The 25,007-nt window shown below is 33.8% G+C and overlaps 1 protein-coding gene across 1 annotated transcript in view; it reads left to right on the top strand.

Moving 5' to 3' along the window:
* Window positions 1-25,007, top strand: part of KCNH8 (potassium voltage-gated channel subfamily H member 8) — a 151,448-nt gene that overhangs the window by 111,568 nt on the left and 14,873 nt on the right. Inside the window, exons 9-11 of the mRNA XM_015854013.3 lie at window positions 2,673-2,872; window positions 4,129-4,378; window positions 8,350-8,564. Of these exons, the coding sequence (XP_015709499.2) occupies window positions 2,673-2,872; window positions 4,129-4,378; window positions 8,350-8,564 (665 nt within the window). The remainder of the gene's footprint in view (window positions 1-2,672; window positions 2,873-4,128; window positions 4,379-8,349; window positions 8,565-25,007) is intronic.

Here is a 25,007-nt window from a genome sequence, read left to right as displayed (position 1 = left end):
TCAATGATCTCTAAGGTCCCTTCCAACCCATACGAGACTGTTACTATTACTATTACTATTACTATTACTATTACTATTACTATTACTATTACTATTACTATTACTATTACTATTACTATTACTATTACTATTACTATGAAGAAATCAAGAGATATTCTGAGTAAGGAAATGATGAATATTTAATTCACTTTCATATGGAAGAGCTTTCTCAAACCTATTAGAATAGAATCTAAAAGTAACTTCTATTTAATCAAGGTAACAAAATTTCTTTTCCATTTCTTATATTACTGAGTGTTAGATATAATATGCTTGTGCACTGAATAAAGTCAACTAAATGTAGTAAGAGTGAACCAAAAAGTGTAAGGTCTATTCAAGGGCAGCAGAAGAATGCCTTGACACCTGGGAGGCAACAGGAAACTTGATACATTCAGGTAAGAAAGAAGGGCAATCTCTTTTGCAGATGTTTTCCCCACAAAATTTATTTTAGATTACATTTGAGTAAATCAGCCTACCAGGGAAACATGAAGGAGTTGGCACTGCTCTGAAATCTATTAGGAGGAAAATGCTCCTCTGTATACTTTAGAGTATAATGTATTTTCATTTCTTGAGGCATACTTTGGTGTGAGCTTTTGTCTTATATTTAATCTTAAGATTTCCTAGTGGAAAGTGAGGAAAATAAAAACTCTTGAGGAAAATAGAGTTTTTTTTAAAGTAATCATACCAAAGCATTAGTTTATTATTACTATTTATTATTATTATTATTATTATTATTATTATTATTATTATTATTATTATTATTATTATTATTATTTATTATGAAATTTCATGTAGAATGGGTAGTATGATTTGGTTTGGCAATAGTTTTTAATATGCATCACTTTCTTTTGGAATAAATTCTCACTTATTCACTTACTTAATCTTACCATAAGACAAACACTATTATGAGGATAAAACATGTTATCCTTTGTTCTATTTCTTCCAGTTGGTGACAAAATTTACTTAGTAAAATTTAACCAAAATTCCTATGATACCATACCCAGCATTTGTATAATATTAATCAGGTTTGTCTTCCTACAGATCTAATTGTTTTGTATTGTTTTGTATGTGTTCTAAATTTTATACATAATCTTTGAGCCAAGTGTTTATGCTTTTGTATTTAGAGATACTGGAGGCCCATCCTAATAATTCTAGTCATTTTGGGGATCAAAGGTGTTCCTCTGATCCGTAAGCAAGAAAAAAATAACTTAGATTAACATTTAAACCAAGTACACTTTATGAAATGTGATTCCTATAAGTTTTAAATTGTTTTGCTTCCTTTTAGAGGACGAATTACTTTTTACTGAAAATAAAGTGGATCAGTGATTATTTACTAAAGAAATCTAATTACTATTACAGCCAGGAATAAATTATTAGTATAAGTTGTCTTCCAGTGTATGTATTCGAAGATAGATAACAACACAGTCCTTAATAATACTTACATCAATAATAACATTGCCAAAATTCCTATGGTTTTCAGCTCCTAACCTTGAAACCTATGGGAGATTGACACGATTTTTGCTTATGCATCCATAATCGAGTGTTTCATACCTCCCCACTTTTAAAAAGTGAATATCATGTACTCAAAACACAGTGCTACACTGTCTTCAGCCTAGCTGAGTTATTTCAGCCCTAGCTGAATACTTGTATTATATATTTTTGTTGGACTCAGTCTGTAAATTTTCTGCACTCCAAAGCAAAGAATTTTCTGCCCTTTTCAACCACAAGAAAGAATGATTATCTATCAAAACATGTATTTTCTTCATACTACTAACCTTACCTCTTCCCGTTTACCCTCAACTTTTGTAAATTGCCATACAAGGTCAACATTTTGTTTGTCTTATTTATAAGCCAATTTGTTTGCTACTCTGAGGAGTCTGTCTACTCCCTTTCAAGTACTGTAAAGATAGATGTCCCTTAGGAGAAATAATCAAACTCTTGAACAGTTTTTTCAATAAACAATTTGTAAATGTGTGTGTTACTTACCTCAGGTCAACACCATATGACTGACAATATAGTGGTAAGTTTTCCTGCTGATAATCAGCAAACAGATTTCTGCACAGGCAAACCTAGGTGATCTGTGTCTTCAGGCATTTCTTCAGTTTTGCTTCTGGTATTTTTATTCCCAAGCTACTCTCCAACTGTAGACAAACTCCTGGATGACAAAACTTTCTGATAAACATTTTCACACTGTATATGACATTCTGTCTTGATTCATATATACTCTGTAGTTGTGTATTTTTGCATGAATTCTCTGAAATCTATTACTATCTATTTGGGTGTTAACTGCTCATTTGACTCTAATCCTTGTCCTCTTAGTTCCTTATTATTTCCTGAATATGCCTACTTTCATATATTCATCTGTTTTCTTTTCACTTAGGCAATAGACTTTATTTGACTTGGACATTCTTCTGTAGATAGCAGCAGATGTGACTCTATCCTGTCCCATGACTCTATTAGTGACACACAGAAAAAAATGGAAAAGAATAATAATATGAACACTACTGCATTATTTCTAATGGAAAAGAAATTTTATTTATTAATCATAAAACTTCTACGAAAATTGTGTTTAGCTTTTATGTTATGTTAATGCTCAACAAGTCTCTCTATAATGCACATAATTTCTGCCTCCCTAGCTCTGATGCATGCCTTGGTGTTTGGAAATGTGACTGCCATAATTCAGAGGATGTACTCAAGGTGGTCCCTTTATCACACAAGAACCAAGGATCTGAAAGACTTTATACGGGTCCACCACCTGCCACAGCAGCTAAAGCAAAGGATGCTTGAATATTTCCAAACTACGTGGTCTGTCAACAATGGAATTGATTCCAATGAGGTAACCAAATGAGAATGTTTGTGTTTGATAATTTTGACTGCTGATTTGGATTTAGGGAGGGGAATAATTTTCTATTTGAGATTTATTTTTTTTTTTTTGTGATACTACATATGAAAGACAACATTCCTAAAATTAAAGCTGTGATATTCCAGGACTGTTTTCCTAGAAGCTACAAAAGATAGAAAGTGCTCAAAGCACTATTTTATAGGGCAGACTATCAGCTTCAGAACACTATCTTTTGACATATGCTCCAACATTAGCTATTCATATTTGCCAGCAGTGAACAAGATCCTATGTGCTATATGCATGAACATTAGCATTGTTTGGTCTCCATAAGCATTCAGCAAGTGTTGATGAATGTCCATGGGTGCCATTTTTCCCAGATGGAGGAATTCAGTGCCACACCTTTGCTTCATCCACATTTCCATGTCAGACACATAACAGAATATTGTTAAGAACATGCTTTTCTTAATTTTGCCATCTTCTCATCTTCAAACAGATATCTTTTAAAAACATATATAAATACAAATCATTAACTTTTGGCCAAGTTACAATGGGAATATGCATAGAAGTAGGACTAAGTAAGACCATGTGGTGTTTATTTTAGTTTCCATAGATACTTCCACTGAATATACACTTTGTCAATATGCTTTCTCTCTTTTTTTGGTATACAATTATAGCATCATAAAAAAGTAACTGAGTATTAAAAAAATTTTAAAAATTAATAAAAATGCTTGGAAGCATTGAAAACTCTATATAGAGTTCTTTCTGAGTTCTTCACTTCCAGTGGTTTGACCATAAAAGAGGCAACAAAAGTCTGTTCATGACTTTTGTGCAAACTTTTTAAAGAAAAATTAAGCTAAGTTCACTTTGCCTAGTGTACGTTAATGTATGTGCCCAAACAGAATACCATGTTCTAACAAATGAGAAGAATTCAGACAAGATCAAATTGTGTGTTTGTGTGGAAATTGTGCATCGTAACGCAACGATTTCTTCTTCATAAAGCCATATTTTTATTCATGTTTTGCAGGAATTTGTGAGTGTTTGTCAGTACAGTGATTTATTAATACATAATGCATGTATCTTATAAAACAAGATATGAAAAATATCAAAGGAAGATTTTTGCCTCAATATGACATGTGCAGTAATACTAAAGTAGATCAACCCTACAAAGTAAAAAAAACAAATTACTTTGGACTTTTTTCTCCTTTTCACCTTTTTTTCTTTCTTTTTTTTTTTTTTTTTTTTTTTGACAGCTTTTAAAAGATTTCCCAGATGAGCTGCGTTCAGACATCACCATGCACTTGAACAAAGAGATTTTGCAGCTCTCCCTTTTCGAGTGTGCCAGCCGTGGTTGCCTCAGGTCTCTGTCTCTGCATATCAAAACCTCCTTCTGTGCTCCTGGGGAATACCTCCTTCGGCAGGGAGATGCCCTGCAAGCGATATACTTTGTGTGCTCAGGTTCCATGGAAGTCCTAAAGGACAGCACAGTGCTGGCAATTCTTGGTATGCTCATGATGATAACTTCAAATTTCCAAGGAAGGCAGCTATGTTAAGGCTAACTTTAGTGAAAGAGCAGAGACGTCTCCAGAATGAGAAATCACTACAGAACTGATGGCTTAGTTTGTCCTGGTAGTCTGATGAGAAAGAGAATTATAATTTGTTTCAATTTTAATCTACTATTCATCTATTAATTTGCTATGATCTACACTGAATCATTTAGTTAGTTCTTTATTTTTTGCCCTGCAGAGCTTACATTTCTAGACTGTTAGCTGTATGATACTTCACTTGTAATCTGATTTTCATACAATTATTCTCACTCTCCTTTGTATATAAAGAAAATGTTTACAAGCTTTTGGTGTTTGCTACTTTCTACCAAATTGGATTGCAGCATGTTGAGCATCTCAGAGCATGCTGAATGTTCCTTAACACGTTACAAAAAATAAGTGGCCAGTCTCCACTAATGCTCCCAAATTAAGGTAATGTAAGTCTAGTCTGTTTCTGATGAATGCATGTGAACACCGGTTTTAGAAGAGCCACTTGGTGTAAAGCAAGCATTGTTGGTTCTGCTCTACCAAGAGCTACTTCTACAATCTAATTCATTCTGCTAGTATTCACCTGAGTATATTAGGACAGAAAAAGGCCAGAAGTACTGTTCTGATAAATTCAGTTTAGTTTGCTAGGTGAGTTTTTTGACTTATCTAAAGTAAAACATCTATATCTGTAAATTTCAGTGATAGCCTCAGTTAATGCCTATTAAAGAGATTTATTTTATCTTCAGCTAGAAAACCATCAGAATTGTCAGAGTTAACGTTTATAAAATGTTCTTGATATGCAAAATTTTACCATAATATAAATAATTAATTATGATCTTAACACTTTTTTTAAGATTTAGACATATTCTTCTTTCTAATTACTTTTAATATTCTCATAAAGCAGAGTTAAATAGAACATTTCCTTTTCACCTTCTCTCCTGCTTTGCGGGATTGCGTGAGACAGTTGATAACACTCTCACTAACAAGCAAGACAGCAATAAGAGATGCTCTGATTGAATACAGTGGTTTATTCCTTTTGAGACTATCACTTTCTATCTAATAACGATAATTAATATAATATTGGTGTATTATTTGAACATATATCCTATCTTTGTTTAAAAATATTAACCATAAGTGATTGAGAATATATCCATGGAGAGGAGAAAATTGTAACTTTGCACAGTTGTGTAACTGTATTTGTATTTGTAACTACCAGGTATGTAATCAAACATGTTTCTTCATAAGCCCATATAGATATAGATATGTTCTTCAATGAAAAAAAGAGATACTAATGGTACTACTAACCCATGACAGTAACTTACATTACTTTGTTTACATAAGAAATGTTCTTATTAAGGATACAATCATCTTACTCCCACAGTAATTCGTAAGTATCTTCAGCTTACTAGCAACAGTCTTTGCTATGTGATTTTCATTCAAAATTAAACAAAATTTAGCTTATATCAGATCAACCTTGATGGCATACAGACCGACAATATTTCATCGTAACAATGATTAAATATAATTGTAACTTTCATAGAATCATAGAATGGATTGGGTTGGAAGGGGATTTAGGGATTGTCAAGTTCCAACCCTAGTGCCACAGGCAGGGCCGCCAACCTCCAGATCTGGTATTAGACCAGGTTGCCCAGGGCCCCATCCAACCTGGTCTTGAACACCTTCAGGGACAGAGCATCCACATCATCTCTAGGTATCCTGTTACTCTCTTTGTAAAGAAGAATTTAACAGTGTTTATATACCTAAAAGTTCTAATTAAGATGCTTGGAAATGGCTTTGTAAAACTTGAAATATTTTTCCCGTGTCTGAATATAAATGACTAGCAGAAGATTAACCTTATCTGACATCTGTTTAACATGCTTGAAGAAATTTTTTAAAACTTGGTTCTGTTAGGGGGAAGTTCTTTACTAGGAGAGTGGTTAGGCCCTGGAACAGGCTGCCCAGGGAGGTTGTGGATGCCCCATCCCCAGAGGTGCTCACGGCCAGGTTGGATGGGGCCCTGGGCAACCTGATCTAGTAAATGTGGAAGTTTGGTGGCCCTGCCAGGCAGGGGGGCTAGAGCTTCATGATCCTTGAGGTCCCTTCCAACTTGGGTCATTCTGTGATTCTGTGATATTCACAGTGAAAAGTAAAGGTAATTTATTTCTTAGTTTCTTGGTTTATTTAATTATGTGAACAGTGCAGCATGCGATGAGCAAACAGAGAAATATGCTACTTTGTGATTTATCAGATCCACTGTTCTTTAACACTAATTCCTATTAATGATAACTGCAATTTTAAAGGCACATAAATGTGTGTTTATTGATAGGGTAAAAGAAAACCTCTGCATATGTAGGGCTTATGATAAGCATTTTTGAGAATGTTTTACAATGTCCAGGTAAACAGAAAAAAAATCAGAAGTAGTATAAAGCAAATTATCTTATTTAAATAGCTTCAGGATTGGTTGTCTGCTTAGCTTAACTTATCCTTCAAGTGAACTATTTCCTATATAATATCCAGCTGAAATGACACACTGTATTAATTTTCAGATTTTACTGTCTTCACTTGTTAGTCATTAATCACAAAATAATAAAACATTAGAAGGGAACTCTGGAAGTCACCCAGTCCGAGCCATGGTTTGTGTCATCTTTGTTCCACTTTCTTGGGATTGTGACTTCTTGTAAATTAAGTTCTCCAGTTCTTGATCATCTTGATGACTCGTAAATCCAAAACTGGACATGATATTCCTGATGTGATCTGACAAGTGATGTATAGAGGGGAAGTGTTGCTTCCTTGAGAACTGCTTACTCTACTGTTGCTAATGCTGCCCAGGATGTTCTTGGTAACTCTGATGAAAGGGTACATAGTTAGTTCATTTCCAACTTGTCTATGAGGACATCCATATTTTTTTAGCAGAGCTGCTTTCCAGCTAGCCATCCCTCACATCATTCTGCCAGAGGGAAATATTCCATTCCAGGTGCAGAACATGGCATTTATTTTTACTGAACTTCATCATACATTTTTTTCTCCAGCTTATTAAGTTCCCCTGAATAACATATGCTTTTCCCTTCAGTGTATCACCTACTTCCACAAACATATTGTCCATAAACTCACCAAGAGTGCACTCCATTGCGCTGTCCAGGTCTTTAATAAAGACCATCTGCAATAACCTTTAAGAAAGACCTCTGGTCAATGAGAGGTCTTTGGATCTAATACCTCAGATCAAATGTTTATGTAAGCTGTTCAATAGAAAATGTTTGTGTTCTTCAATACATGGTCAGTTGTCCATAAATGAAAATAAAATGGCTTAAGTATCCATCTTTTTTATTGACTGAAGTGGTATTCAGTTTCACTCTTTATTGTTTTCCAGTACAATCAACATATATCACAAAATGTAACTACACAGCTACAAGCATCACAACCTGCAAATGTTTTACAGTAAGAATTCTGAGTAAAAGTTTAATTTGAATAGAGTATCTACATTTAATCTTGTTGTTGTTAGAATCTCATGTTAACACCTGCCTATTCAAATGAAATAAAAGAAAGGAATAACAAGACGGAAAAATCTCTTTTTCACTTACAAAATTCCACCTGCTATTAAGTACTCGAATAAGTCTTACATTTTTTGTGTACTTATTGCTCCCTTGAATGAGGTAGTTACATATCCATAAATTAGTATTTGTACCTCTAGTTAATTGCATAAAAAACTGTTCCTTAAACAAACAAAACAAAACAAAACAAAAGGAGAGAGAATCAAAGGAAAACAGGCAGCTCTTAGAAAGCAATACTTTTGAAAGCTATTAATTAAAAAAAATCATTATGGTCTATGGGTTTTAAAACTTAGCAATTGCTAAACCAAGTTATGGTAATAACTAAACAGTAGTCAAGAACTACTTTGCTTTGAAGTTGATTTTTAATTTTTTTTATTTTTTATTTTTTTTTTAGGTAAAGGAGATTTAATTGGAGCAAACCTATCCATTAGGGATCAAGTCATTAAAACAAATGCAGACGTTAAAGCTCTAACATATTGTGACCTCCAATGCATTATCCTCAAAGGTCTCTTTGAAGTACTCGATCTTTACCCAGAGTATGCTCACAAGTTTGTTGAAGACATACAGCATGATCTCACTTACAATTTAAGAGAAGGCCATGAAAGCGATGTAAGTATTTTTAAACATCTCTGCAGATATTTACTTCAAAGTGTTTTTTATGCTTTACCCAGTAATCATAATTGTATCACAGTAAAGAAATAATACATATATAATATATACAATAACATACATATATTTATAACATACATATATGATATACACTAAAAGGGCCACTTGTTAAATTTGTTTGATAATTCAGTCTATATTAGTTGTTGATCTGTCAGATCATAAGTATAGAATATATTTTGTCTCTCATTTTTCAGTAGAAAACATCATTTGATAGTGAGCATTCTTCTTATTTTGTCACTTTTTTCCTCGCGTTTACAAGTAATTCATAGTTATATAAAGCAGATTTCCAAGTAAAGATATTTTATTTTCTGTTTTCAAAAATATCATTTGCCAGTTTAGTGAACTTTCATTTCATTATCTTGAAATTAAGAACATTTTTATATGTTCCATACAAGAAACAGTTCTTTCTCATTCTACTTGACTAGAGTGTGTCTTTGCATTGCAATTGGAAACTTAATATGAAACAAGAAACAAGAAGGACTTCAGGATAGATTTATTTTCACTGAAATTATGTATCAAATGCACATTTAGATTTTAATACCAAAAAACTTTTATTGAAGCTCTCCTTTTCTGAAGTATCGTGTGAATATATAGCAGTTGTGAGGCCTAGGTTAACCAAATTTTAATAATAAATATGGTCAAGTTTTGTGTTTAGTCTTTGTGTTGTGCTTCTCCATATTCTATAGAGAGAGGCAGCGCTGAAAGTGCATGCCTAGGGACAAGATAGGATATGAATGTAGTGCCAAATGCTTTGGCAGACACTAAAATTTGTGCAAGACTCAGAAATTCTCTATCTTCTGGGGCTGTTATCCTCCATGTAGGATAGGCATCCACTCCCTGTTACGAAGTCTGGTCTGCTTCTTGGCTGGATGGTTTTGTCTCAGTTCTTTTATGTATGCTGAAAAATCTATGGTTTCATATACCAGTTACATACACATCCATCTTAATAAAATCATGGACAGCTCCTTCCAACTGGAGATAGTTGAGTGATACACAGATTTACAGATGAGAATGAATCATGAGAGTACAGAGTAAGATCTTCCTCACCCTCACTTCAGATGGGGTTTAAAGCACTGAAGAAAATATTACAGAACTTTTACTGCTTTAAAGGGGAAAATATTTTTATAGTATGTGAATATGCACTATATTTTCATGGAATATGCATATATTTTCATCCTTTATTTTAAAATTAAAGGAAAATAGAAGAGCCTGACCCTGGTCAGTGTCAGTGCATCCAGTGTCACAGGCAAATATAGAAGACAGATAATGGTTTATCTCAGCATTACTTCTTCCTGCATTCTTGGGTTAAATAAGCCCAGCATTGCCTGGTATTAACTAGTGTTGCTTTCATAGCTGAACTTATCTTGTTCAAGCTCATCTGATTTCTGATCCAATCACTTTACTTGTCAGTCAGGATGAAGAGCAGATATAGGTGGAAAAATTTGCTCCACCAGATGTGTTCTCTCCAAATAAGGAGCAATGGCTATGTCAGTAACAGAGCTGCCTGTTTGCTTTGCAAACTTAAAGGATGCAATTCCTAGAATATACCATATCTTCATGAATAAAACTTTCACATAATGTGTATTAACTGATAGTTTACTCTCTCAGAATATTAAGAAGAAGGCTTTCAGAAATAAAATTTAAAATTTGCTTGTATGAACATATGCCATCTTTTAAATATGGTACTATGACTTGAGAACTGTACTATGGGAGAATTTGGCAGCTGTGATACTATCTTGAATTCTCTAAGATAGGAAGATTTTGCTTTTGTGTATATATTAATTCTGCAGCTTTATGGAGATTTTAGGATTTGAGAGTTTTTCCATGGTTTAACAATAGATTGATTTTTTTGAATAAGTCAGTTTCTCTCTCCTCTTCATTTAATGTTTTAAATGAATGTCACTTTAATGCCTGAAAATTTATCAGTAACAGTATTTACGATTAGCTAAGGTACAAAGTGAAAGAGTATTTCCCCACTTGGCAAGTTCTTTTCACACTAGAGTTGAGTGAAATGCAGACTGAAATAGGATGACTTACTAAGTGCCTTTTAGACCTTACCTAAAACATTATTGCTGTTTTAGTCACAGATAACCTAAACTGCCTTAAGTTGCAGATTTCCAGTCATCAGCCTCTCATTGCACACAAAACTGAGTGAGAGTTTCAAAGTGAATGGCAACCAGGTGGACCTAAAAGGGACAGAATTAATTGGGAGTTTCCTGATCCTGGACTGTCAAAGCAGGATACTTAACACCAGGATGTGTAAATACCCACCATACAGAAATTTCTAGGATTATTTTTTTCTTTTTTATTTGCTTTCTTGGTTCATTTGGAGGTTTAAAAGAATGCATAAGGATGAGATGCATACACAGTAAAATCTAAGTATGATGTAATGGTAGTAAAGGCTCCTGACTCCATATCTATGACACTTTTCAGTAAAGCAAAGAATATCTGTAAGCAGTACCAAGAAGAACATGCAGCTATTTGGTTATAGAAAGATAGAAAATGTTGTTTAAGTAATTTTTAAAGAAAAGATCGGGAGTTTTTCAGTACATGAACTGGCAATTGTGTAATTTTCAGCCTCTAATGAGTACCAGAAACTGAAAGGGAAACAGAAATAAAGTTTCGAAAGGTCTTAGTAGTAGCTCTGAAGACAGAATTCCTTCAGCGATTCATGAATATAACATTTAATGGGTGTGCAGTCACACTAGCAGTACTATTATGTCATCTTTTCATATATTCTTATTACAGCAAGATGTGAATTAGGAAGAAGTCTTTGTGTTGATTACATATTTTCTATCCTTTATTATCTTTGCCAAATTTTGATGAAGAAATTAATTCCTGTAGATGTACAATATAATCTCAGCACAGTTAGAAAAAAAACTAATTTGTTTGGCTGCTGAAGTTATGACATTAAAACAATTTAGTCATGCTGGCCTCTCAGCCAATTTTTCTAGGTCTCATAGTCATGAGATAGTTTGCTAGGTGACACAGATTTCAACATCCCCTCACCCACAGGACTTTTTGCACAGTATACTACAGACTGCATACACAGCAGGCAGAGAGTCAGATGTCTGATTTGATAAAGCTAGGCAGTCAGAAGTTGTTTCTTTCAGTGTGAAATACAATTATATGAAAGAAATTGCAACTAATTTTTGCTATCCACCAGCTCTGGAAAATGTTTTAAAAAGTAACAGATGTTCATAACTTGTTTTTATTATATTTTAAGAAACTTAGGTAAGTATTTTCACAATATCTTTGTTGACATGGTAACCATTTGCTGTCACTGTGAAGGTTGCTCTGAAAGCAATGCCTTCTTTTTATTATGATAGCTCATGATGTCAGAGGTGCAACAGATGGCAGTACAGGGGCAGTCTGACAAAGTGGTGTCTATATGAAGTACATATGAAGCAAAAGTGTGGAACTGAATTCCTCCATGCAGAAAAAGTGTTGCCCATTAGCTTTAATTGACACTTGTGGAATGTTCATGGAGACCAAGTTGTGGATCTTAGCACAATAAGGTGAGCAGTGCATTTCATCAATGACGACAGTGACCTGAAAGACAAGCCACATTCCAGATGGCCATGCACAACTGTTGTGCCATGAAATGAACAGTGCCTCAATCAGCTCATTCACACAATTCAGTTAACTGTGACCTGAGAACTGTGTACGAAGCTTCAGTGCTTTGAAAATGATGGTGGCAATATCAGGTTGTTCCCATGAAGAACAGAAAGAACACTGTATACAAATTTATCAGGACCTACTAAACCAATACAAGGTGGAAGGTGACAGTTTTCTGGATCTTATTCCTGGATTACCATTCATGAGAACTGTTTTCACTGCTATGAACTGAAGTAAAAATGGCAGTCTATGGAGTAGCGACATAATTCCACATTGCAGAAAAAGTTCAAGATTTAGTCCTCAGTAGGTAAACTGTTGTTCATTGTCTTTTGGGATAAGTAAAGCGTGATCCTTCTGGATTTCCTGGAACCTGGAAAACCATCAACTCTGACTCCTACATCTGACTGCTGTAAGCTGAAGGCTCATATTTGCAGAGTCAAGCCAGAGAAGATGACTGTCTCTCTCTTGCAACATGGTTATGCAAGGCTCCATACCAGACTGTGGAGCACATTGGCAGGCTTGGATGGACTGTCCTGCCATACCTGCTGTGTGTCTGGATTTGGTGCCTTTAGATTTCCATCTGTTTGGGTCAATTAAAGATGGACTGTGTGGACAACATTTTCATAGTAAACATTTTCCTAGTGAAACAGTGAGTCACTTCCACTAATGCAGATGTTTATGAGCACAGCATGCAAACCCTTGTTCACCATTAGAGAAAATGCATACCTAATGGTGGTGGCTATGTCAAAAAATAGTATTCTGTAGCTGAGAATTTGTTCCAACAAATTATTGTGGTTATTGTACCTATGGTAATTTCCATGGAAATAAATAGGTGACATTACTTTCTGAGCAACCTACATAGTCATTCCATGTGTCTGCACAGAAGTGTCACAATTCATCAAAAAGAAAACAGCAAAGGCCAATTACAGCCAGACTGATGCAAAGTGCAAGAGGCTTCCTTGACACCTATGCTAACCCTCAAGCTGTAATGAAGTCCCAAAGGAAAATAAGACACATGCAGGCATATGCATCTTTGACTCACCAGAGCACTATCCGTATGTGTCATTTTCTAAAAGAAAGGATGACATACCTGAAAATTCAAACATATGTATTTGTAGACAGGATTTGTAATTAATAACTTTATACTTTTTCTTTAATAACTTTTAAAGTAGTATTTCACCTCTTACAGAGAGCTTTTCTGCTCCCTACCCTCAATGGAAGACATGCTGTTCTGAAAGAGGTGAAAGTACTTTGATGGAGTGCATTCACAGTGTAATTAAGACAAGATGACAAAGCTCGCACTAGAAAAATGGTTGTTTCTTCCTCCATTTGGGAACACTCTCTTAGTGTAGCACTGAGATTTTTTTCCCATTGTCTGACAAAATTGGGCTTGATGCTTGCTCTTTGGAAAGGCTGGTATTTAGAAGTTATTAAATTTTAGTGACTGAATTGAGTTTGTTTGTTTGTTTTCAATACAATAAAGGTCATGTTGCTATTAGCAATACTGAACACATTACAGGAGATAACTCTCCTTTTCTCTGGGAAATCTCATAATTGGTTAAACCAGTTTTTCTTAAAGGTGAAAAAGATCTAAGCTTTGACAAAAAACAGATGGCAGTTTGGGAAGAAAAAACATATTCTACTCTGAATAGAGATTTCTAGCTTACTCCAACAGGGAATTAACCTTGTCTTTTAAAAGCACATGTGTAATTCCACTTTATGCTAGACTGATTAATTTCTGGACTTCCATCTTTCTTTGTTTTGTCAACTTATGCTTTTTGTTCCTGTCAGCAGAAAAAATTGGATGGAGCAAGAGATATTTTGAATGCATGCAAAAAAATTATCTGAAAGTCTGCCTATCCACAGTCTGGTTTTCATCCAGTAGATTATTTATTTAACATAAATTGATTCTTGCCTCTTTAGATTTCTAGATATTGAATTATAGCTCTTTTCAGTGTATGAATGTTGTTATTCAATATAATACAAGTTCCACCTCTTACATATTTCACTGTCTATTATTTACCAGTAGTAGAATCTGAGTAACAGTTCTTTTCTTTTTTTTTAATACATTTTTACTGTCTGCATTTTAAATAGTTGTGTTTTTTTTTTAAAGAAACAGATCAAAGTTATTCTATTTTCAATTTTATTCATATGAAGGAAAAAAGAATAAGGATGCTTTTATGGAAAGAGTTGTTTCTGATTTTGGCAAAGATAGCAAGGTAAGAAAATGTGACAGAAACTTCAGGCTACATGATGACTTATTCATGTGCTTAACTTTTGCAACAACAACAACAACAAAAAAAATTAGTAATTTGGAGAGTTATTTTTTGTGTTTGTAATTAAAACCACATATTTAAATATTGACTTAAGAACTATTACTACACTGCTGTATTTAGTCATAATTCATCCACTCCAGACTAAACTACAGCTCATCCAGTACAATGCAGAGTAGTAAAAAGCTGCAAAATATTTTTCAAAGTGAGTACTTCTCATGTATTTCCCAAATAATTTCAACCATCTTTTTGACATGGAAGATGATTTTGACGTATTACTTACTGTGTAAAAAGAAGTGGCTTATGTTAGAAAATTTAGCAAGCAGTACTTATGAATATGGTTGGTAAACTTTGAGGAATGCTTGCCATTTTTTACATCATATGTGCTATTAATAAAGGTGTGACTCACTGGTGTTTATTTTCTGTGGTGTAGCAAGTACAAATGCTGCAAAATGAGGGACCAGTCCAGCATTTTTGTGTGTGTATTTCTCTGAAAGTTCTGTTATAACAAGTGGGATACACAAGTGGATAAATCAGAAAGCAGAAGAAAACTAATGCTTTACCTTCATTATAATTATGAAAAATAAAGCACCTTAGATTGCTCTTAATTACCTGCACTTGGCAGCCACACAGAACAAATTCCTGCTGTTTTGTTAGGGTGACTAAATTAAGTGGCTGATGGCTGCACATCTGCTGCATTCTGCCTATTTCACACTGAATTCCCATTTCTCCTTTTCACGAGGTGCACTGTGAAAACCCCACATCTTCTCAGATGGCACAGTATATGACTGAATGAATGTTCTCCTCTTTCAAAAGTTAAAATCACTATAAAATCATGATCATACAATTAATACTGACACATCTCCTGATGTGATCACTGGTGTAGGTTTCTTACCTGCCTGTATGCATGCACTGCTCTACAATAGTGTTACTGTGAAATATTGCTCAGCACTTTTTCACATTGTACAAGTTTCTTATTTTTTTTCCCTCCATCTCCAAAAATAAATTACCCTGTTGCTGTGCTAGGCATACAACCTCACTTACACAGCTCAGTTTGCATATTTTTATGGAACAAGGCTCAGGATTGTAGTGATATAAACAGGCTGAAGAACCTGGGCAAGAAAATAGACCAGGTCTATTTTCTTCACCTGATTTTAAATGAGTGAGAAGTTTGGGAATTAGCTTCATGATCTAGTGCCTTGAAAGACATTCCACAGGTGTCCTACCTGTATTCATGCCACTAATCATGTTCCGGTGGATCTTTGGCTGTATTAGGTGGATACTATTTTCAGACAGTTGAGGCTGCTGCAGTATCCTCCTGCTTTTGTGGTTTTACAGTTCTTCTGTTTTCTCTGTCTGGCAATTAGCTGTATCAATCAGTATGGGAGCATGGCTCACCTGGATCTAGCACAAGTCAAGTTTCACTCCTTTTTGTTATCTATCTGCTAACACATAAAGCCTGTTTACTTGCAGTCATTGATGCCCATGATGTGTGGTGCCTTTCAGTCATCTGTTCACTCAGTGCCCCTCAAGACAGGAAGATGATAATCTCACTAGCCTACTTCTATTAAATCTCTCAATATGGTATACCAGTGAGAAATAATGTAATAAAGAAACACATAATTCAAAAAAGGATGGACTAATATAACATTTTTCTTTCAGGCTTGGTGATCTTCTCATTTTCTTTCCTAGTATCAGGAATTTTTTACTGTTGGTATGTTCCAGTATCAGTTCTGTAGCCTTCAGACTTTCTAATATTTTCAAAAATAACAACATTATGTTCCATGCCATTTATATTATCATTTTTTCTCTCTCTGATAGTTCATTCCTCTGATCTGTGGTTGTATTCCTTTTAGAAAATTCATCTTACTGTAACTTACTGTAACTTACTCATTTTTTCCTTTTTCTTTTTTCTTTTTTTTTTTAAAATTATTTCCTGCATTATTTTTTTTCAAATCTTTTCTATTTTAAGCCAAAACAAATAGAGTGTTGGCAGTAAGGATAAATCCCACAAGATGCTGAAGAGGCTGAAGGGAAGGAGAGAAAAATAGTCCATTTAGTTTTGTCTAGAAGTATAGTATATACGTGCAACCCATCTTAAGATGCTCATCCTGTGAGTGCTCTCTTACTTCTGAGAATGGGAAAAAAAAAAAAAGAAATTATCATAATTTCTTAAACATATAACAGGCCTATTAAGTGCATATATATATAATTGAGATGTTCACAACTGTGTGTTAGAATATTCTAGACAAACACAAACAATTTTCATTGTAATTAGATTAAATTTTTAGTAAGCAGTAAAAACTACTTCTAATTTTAGCTTTTGAGTCACTTTGAACACTTCATTCTCATTCATTTCACTTCCTGGGATTATTGAATTCTGCATCAGATTATAAAGCTTAAACAGAGGTTTACATGTTGAAAAAAAAAATCAGGCTAGAAAAGCAGCTTATTGATGTTTTTAGACACTGGTATGAGGGGAATATAAAACAGCGTTAAACAGTGTTTTATCCATAAAATGCTCCCATCTTTCAAAAAGTATTGATTTGGAAGTTAACCATATTTCTATTTTACTTACAGAGGCATGGATGATAAATATTTTCCAACGTAATTCATTGTGCCTCAGGACAATATGATAATGATATTATAACTTTATGATTTTTATATACTCTATATTTGTTTCTGCATTGGAAAAAGAGGGGAATAATGATCTTAATGTACCTCCTGCCTCTCAACAGTTTGAAAGTAAATGTCTTTTTTCTCCATAGTTGCTTTAGTAACTGATATAGCAATGACCAAAAAGTGGCCTTGAATTTAGAAGTGTTCTTACTGTAACCTGTCCTTTTATTATTTGTAAAGTAAGACTAATTTATGAAGGAAAGGAAAATACCTCAATGCTTTCTTTATGATACACACTCTAGATATGGTCTATCTAGTTATATACTAGGATGGAAGGATGGCTTATATGTTAAAGTTCCTATATCAGTAAAATATGTAAAATTAGATATGGTCCAGTCTTTGAGCAAACTGCTAATAATCAGTGCAACTTATGTGTCAAATACAAATTCATTCTCAAATTTATTGTGTGCATTTCTTTTAAAGTTTGTATATTTTTGGAATAGCTGAGGTTGAAAGAAGCCTCTGAAGAACAGCTTCCCCTCTGCTCAAAATTATGAAATCATATAAAAGTGAAAAACATTTTTTAATATATAAAAAATGTACTATTTTACTGATATAAAACTAAATACTGGAATACATTTTTAATCATCTGTACTTTCACTCAGTAAAGCCAGAGCTACAGAAATTAGCTATACAAATGTAACTGGAACCTGAAAGCTCATACCCAAGACTCATAGATCCACACTGGTAAATTTTAATGACTTTATTATCAAATATGTAATTGCAGAACATGTATAGATACAGTATGTTTAGTACAGTACTATGTATGTAGTACTTACTTAGGAGTAGACACCATTGATGAACACTCTGGGGGATCAGGGAAAAAGAGGAAACAAAAAAAACATCAGTAAACAAAAATTTGTTTGCAGCTTGTATGTTCTCCACATATCTTATTTCATACCTTCTTAGATAAGCCTTTTCTGCAAATGGATCCAAAACATCACCTGGAAAGTAATGTTTGCTACAGAGCTAATTTATGTACTTTCCTCATATTTGTTGGCTGATGAGTAAAATGAAGTAATTTTTTGAGAGCTCACCATTTAATAACTGTTTTCATAGTCTTCTTCTTTCTATGCTTCTAAAAGAAGCATTAATATATTGCATATGTTAACCTGAAAGAACAGAATTAACACCTTATGGTGATACTATAGATTTAGAGACACTGCTGTATGTATGTAGAAAATTAAGGTCACCTCCTGAATACATTAAAGGCACATTTATGAGCTATTGAAGAGTGTTGGCCCAGGATTAACAAATAAAACCGAGCAACAGAATATCAGTCTAAAGCTGAAGCAGATTTTATGGATGCAGATTTTCACTGCCAGGTTGTTTTTTTGGTCTAAATAGTAAAGCTCATTGGTTTCTTAAGTGTTATTACTTACAGAGTGACAGTACTTACGCAGGGTAAGGGAGACTGAATGAATCCCTTTGGATTGAAACTACTCTGCATTAATTAATCAACTTTATTTTCAGTCATTTTCTGTTCTTTCTGCCTTGGCTGAAATTTTATCTAAATTAATGTAGGCATATTTTCTCATATTTCAAGACTCCAAGAGAGATTTATTATTGTCATTAATATAACTATGACTCATAGATATTTTACAGTCTATTAGAAATGTTGAAAACATTGCTGGATCCTTTTCTTGGGAAGCTTTGGCTTTGGAACCTTTCCGCTGAGTCTTATGTTATGAAACTGTGATCTTGGCAATAATGCCAAAATTGTACTGGAATGCATATTTTTTTCAGGCCAAACACACTATTAATAAAATTTCTGTTGGATTTTTTTGTTCCCCTGAGTTATCCATGTTTCCCTCTGTGTTATAACTATGCAACCGTCAGTTAAAAAAGGTAGGCTTAAGGCCAAAGCCTAGACTCTTATTCTTGTTCCCAGCATATTTCTTGTGAAACTGACAGGCAAGATAACTAGTTTATGTGACAGAAAGTTAATGTTAGCAAGAATATGAATTCATATGGAGGAGTCTATAGGATATAGAGGACCAATGAAGATGCAGTCTGGAAGGCAATGGACTCATGAAAGACCATGGGCATCAACTTTTGCTGTTGGTTGGAAATGCAATGAGATTCAGGAATGACAGAGTTTTCACAAACCTTTTTTGAACTTCTTATACTTTTATTTTTAATACATTTGCAATTATAGAGAGATCAAAGAATTTTTTTGCTCTAAAAAATTAAATATGTTTTTTCTTAGATCAAAGATGTAAATTATTTTGATAGGTTTAATATTGTCATTTTTTATTATTATATGACCTTTGCAAACTTGCACTGTGTGAAAAAAGCTTGTTAAGTCATGTTCTTTCAGTGTTAAAAGAGTTTACATTGCCATTCTTCAGAGCTTGTCTCAATACAAAGTAAGAAAGGCTGTAACGTTCTGTGAGTCATGCTCATGAAATGTCTGAAATCAGGTATTGTGACACTTCACTACTTCTGACTTTTCTGTACAGTAACTTGTACAAAAATTAGGTTTTTATATAATTATTGTCATATATCACAATTTTTAGCCAACAATATTTGGTTTCTGTATCAGCTAGTTAGGGTTTTTGCTTTGTAACCTTGAAAACTAAAGCGTTTTTTTTTTCTTTTTTTTTCCCCCCCAGCTTATTGAATATATCAACTTAGTTTCTAAGCTATTGAGAACTTCTTAATTAATAAAGCTGTCAAGAGCTCTAAGAGCCTCCACACTCAGCTTTTCTATATTATGGGTTTATATGAAACACAAATTGCATCTCAGGGGAAGGAAATTATGATGGCTTTCTTACTTAACAAGGTTATATACTTCAGGTGATTTCTTCATATGCCAGGACATGACTTCTTGCCCTGGGGTGAAATCATGAGAATTGCTTTAAAACTTTGTGTATGAGTGCTCTCTTCCCAAAAGTTTTAGTTCCAAATATACCTAGCAACCAGATGTATGCTCAATTGCTTTTTTTAGTAGAGGTTAATATACTCATCAAGCAACCACCCAAACAGTAAAATATTCATTATTAAGAAGAAATTAGAACCTAGTGAGATTCAGCAGGGCCAAGTGCAAGCTACTGCACTTGCATTGAGACAACCCCAGGTACAGACTGGGAGAATTCATTGAGAGGAGACCTGTGGAGAAGGACTTGGGGTACTGGTCGATGAAAAGCTTGAAACAAGCCAATACCACCTATTTCCAAGGCTGCATCAAAAGAGAGGTGGCCAGTAAGGTGATAGACATGTTCACCCCCTCTCTTCGAGTCAGGGGTCTCGAATACGACTATTGGAGAAGGTCAAGAAAAGGGCACCAAAAATGATCAGAGGGCTGGAGTACCTCTTCTGTGACAGAAGGCTGAAGGAGCTGTGCATCTATAGCCTGGAGAAGGTTCTAGAGAGACCTAATTTTGTCCTTCCAGTGTACTTAAAGAGAATTTATAAGCAAGAGGAAGGCTGTCTTTTGACATAATCTGATAGTGACAGGACAAGGGGAAATGGCTTTGAACTAAGAGGGGAGATTTAGACCTGACATTAGGAGGACATTTTTTCCTCAGTGGGTGATGAGGTGCTGGAAAATGCTGTCCAGAGAAACTGTGGGTGCCCCATCCATGGAGATGTACAGGGCCAGGCTGCATGGGGTCCTGAGCAGCCTGACTTAATGGGTGGCATCCCTGTGCATGAGAAACGGGTTGGAACTAGGTAATCTTTAACATCTCTTCCAATACAAACCATTCTATGATTCTCTTAAATGATTCTATCATTCTATCTGTCCATGATTTCTAAGGCTTACCCAGAAAGTTGGACAAGGTTGGACTTCCTTATGGTTTATAACATTTGTCTCACTGATCTGACCTGTAAGTGCTAGCAATACTGTTTGAATACTTGAAAGTAGGCAATTGGTAGAAAACAAAATTTGTTGGGATAGTATTTTTCAAGATCCTTTATGTTGTCTTCATCTTTGCTTTTCAAGGCCTTTTCAGAATCAAGATACAATTACTTATTTAGAAAGTAGTATAAAGATTTACTTAAAATTAGAAGCAACACTTGCACAGATTCTAGAGCTTCAGCTTGGTTTTGATCAGGTAACAATTCATAGGACCAGTCCTACAAACATTTATGAGATTTATGTGAATTTTTCAAGTTGAATTAGGTTAGGTATATAATTGAGTATTTTGAAGAAGAGGAAGAATTTTGAATTCAATTACTATGAAATATGTTAAAATCATTATATTTTCAATTGATATTATGTAAGTCTTTACAGAATGTGATCTAGCAGTAGGAATATTGAAGTTTTTTCCGCTATTCCTTTTATATGCTAAAATCTCTAAGCTTTTCCAGAAGTGCAGCCTGCCAGAGCAATATACAGCCAGTGCCAGATCTACTGTCTGTTTTAACAGTTCCATCTTCTGTCTCCTTTTGACCTTACTGTCAGTGTCTTCTTATTTTTATTTATTTGGTGAGAGTGTTTTAATTTGTTTACTTTTGCTTTGTTTAATTAACACTGGATTTGCCATGGAAGAAATTTATCAGAGCAGAATGGGACATAATTTTGTTTTTTAGGATAGAAGAGAGAGAAACAAAATTACAAAAGTTAAAAAAGAATGACATTATATCATCCAAATTTATGATTTATTCAATTCATGATATAAGATAATTAGTTATATGAAATTAACCTCCAAGTTTTAAATAAATTTATGAAATTTAAACTCCTAACATTAAATATAAGATTCTTACATGGATAATTTGAATGCAATATGGTATGAATTTTCAAATGAAAAACAACAAAACAAACAAAGAAAACAAAACAAAACAAAACAAAACAAAAAAACACCATCACTTTGCCAAAGCTAACCACAACAAAAAAGCTACTGAAAACCTGGGCTAACTTCAAAAGCTATAATAATGTGTTTAAGCAATGCAGATAAGGATAAATGCTTAAAAATAGACTCAAGATCTCATGACAATTCAGTTTTTTGGTCATGTAGAATAAAGTACTGACAGCAGATCTGTGCAGTTTTTGCTGTTAATTCAACTTTATGCAGTAATTAGGATCAGTGAATGCTGAAAGCATCTGCTTCCAAAAAAAAAAAATAAATAAATTTAATCCTTACCTGTTATGCAAAGATAATAGATAAAAAGGAATCTGGGAAGAATATGGGGATAAGCTAATGAACCAGTTATAGAAACTATTAAAAATAAATAAATAAATAAATAAATAAATAAATAAATAAATAAATAAATAAAAGACAAGTAGTGTGTTGTTCAGTAAAACAGTTATATTTAACCTAAGAGATTCTTTGAGAGTCTGTGACTCTCATGAATTAAGGGATTTGCAATAGCTCATTGAAAAATTTCCCAATTATGTAAAACTGAGGACTGAACATGTGAAGCATTAAGCTTTTCAGTGGTACGTTAATCCCTTACTATGTATTTGTATCTTTTCCATTATCATACAGTAATTTTGAAAGAATAGAACATATGGTATGTGTTCTTTTTTATCTCCTGGTATTGTCAATGCTTCTAAATAGGTTTTTCCTGCTTCCAAATGCTGATGAAGAACATTTATATTCTAGTTTGATTTCAAATCCTTTCCAGAAAATGTATTTCATCCTTTTGACCCCTTAATAACACAACAATATTGATATATTTTAGGAGACAAGTCTTACAAGCAATTCAGTGAAAGTATTTCTTTTCTGTTCCTACTTCCCACAATGGCAATAGGTGAGAAGACACTTAAGAGGACAACATTCTTCTGAACAACCAAAATAGAAATTTACTTACATAAGCATTTAATGTGTTAGCACCAAATTTAGCTGTAGATTACTGACTAGAGGGGTTTATAACTTGAATTTCATTTTAAATGAAATAAATGAAAGCAAGTACATCTAAGGACTTGCTTTATCTGCAAGTCCCCATAGAAATTCTTCTATTAAGGATTACTGACTCTTGATTCTGGAAGAATATTCAGATTACCAGCTTTTGAAAGAAAACCACTACTGTTTTCATATATGAAAATGTTATTTTCCTGTTTATAATAAGAAGTGATAAAGACTGCTACATTTTTAAGATTTTTTATATTAACTTATTAAACAAGTACAAAAGCAAATATGTTCATGGAAGAATTTAATGATTTTGTTTTTAGTGCATGATCTGTTATAGTTTTATCTAATGAAATTAAATTTAATAGATGGTTTTACAAGACACCATGGCTGACACCGGTGGCGCAGTGGTAGAAGTGCCGTTCTGCTACACAGGAGGCTCGAATCCCGGGGGTTGGACTTGATGATCTCTAAGGTCCCTTCCAACCCACACGAGACTGTGAGACTGTGAGAAATTAAAAAAAAAAAAAAAAAGAATTGGATTATATGAGACCTTTTTTCTTCGTAGTACAAAACAGGGAAAAATTGTGTTTGTTTTTCATCTGCCTTTACTGAAAAAAAATTTCACTTTTTTTTAAAAGACAACAATGTGAACTATTTTTCATCCTCTCTCTTATGTAAGAATGAAAAAAAGGATTTTAAATAACATACATCAGTGTGTTGCTGTAAAGATAAAGTTTTAACAGATTAAAGACTATGACAATTCTTCCTAGTTATTTACTCTAGAACATACTTTGAGTTAAAAGTACGTTCATGGTTTTACATTTTTACATTTGCTACCTGTTACTGCCTGCTGGCTTTGTCCAGGTTCTTGTGATTATCTTTTATCTTTCTCTTTAAAAGGTTAAAAGGAATACTTTTGCAGGAAGAGTGAGAAGGGAATTGTTATGAAAGGTTTTAGACTTGAGAACTCTTGAGCTCTTTCAACTGCTATGATATAAAATCCAGGAGCTTGTTTTTACATGAAAAGGATGTGTTGTTAAAAGTCACGAGCAAGAATTCTCATAGTAGTGTGTTAACATAGTTATAGAGCTGAAAGCCTAGCTAAAAGAAGACAGTGGGTATGTGGGAACAACACTGGGAGATATTCACATAGTGATTTCTTTGTTTCTGTTTTCAAGATGTAAAACAGGAATGTACAGGTAGGCTCAGAAGAAAAATTTAAGTGAAGTGAGAAGAGATCATTGCTTGCATTACAAAAAAACAAATGAAAAGTCCCTCTTAAAGCCTGAAGCAGGCAAATTCGTACTCCAGACTTACTTAATGTTAGCTGATAATGTTTGGTATTGGCTTGGAGTTTTAATTAAGACTGTTATTTAACATTCATTCTGCACCTGTGCCTAGATGCCAAACAGAGGTCCCTAAGTTCTGAGAACAACTGTAAATTAATCTGCTTCAACATATGTGCAAAGAGAGCCAGTAGTACTTCCTAGGTCTGATCTTTTAAAACAACTTTAATATATTAATACACTTCCAGTTTACTGTTCTCCTGAATGCTTCTAAAATTGGCATACATTACAATGCAAGCTGGGAAACATCAGTATCTGAGATCTGATGATCTGTTAATATCATCTAGCACTTTTTCTAATTCAGGAAGAACACAGCAGTTATTTTATTTACCTAGCCTAATTATGGCATTTGTTCTGTTTGGAGGTACTAGAGTGTTATTACAAAATTTATTGATACACCTGCTACAGGCTTGGTACTTGTGGAGAAGGATTTCTGCTTACACGAAATTAAATAATGTGTAGTCATGCACTTTGCCAGTACTAAGACCATCACATTTACAACCAGGTGCAAAACAGTTTTCAGGTTAACATAAAAGATCTGTGAAGAAGAAAAAAATAAGAAAGGAGAAAAATTAAATATGAAAATCACATAAAATTCATGGATATTAAAGATTTTTTTATCTCGACATACAGAGAATGTGAAAGCTGAAAATCACTTCTGAAATTTCT

The sequence above is a fragment of the Coturnix japonica genome, chromosome 2 (assembly GCF_054131305.1).
Source record: "Coturnix japonica strain WE chromosome 2, WE-NBRP24, whole genome shotgun sequence".
Classification (NCBI taxonomy): Eukaryota; Metazoa; Chordata; class Aves; order Galliformes; family Phasianidae; genus Coturnix; species Coturnix japonica.
This window is presented reverse-complemented; position numbering and strand designations above follow the sequence as displayed.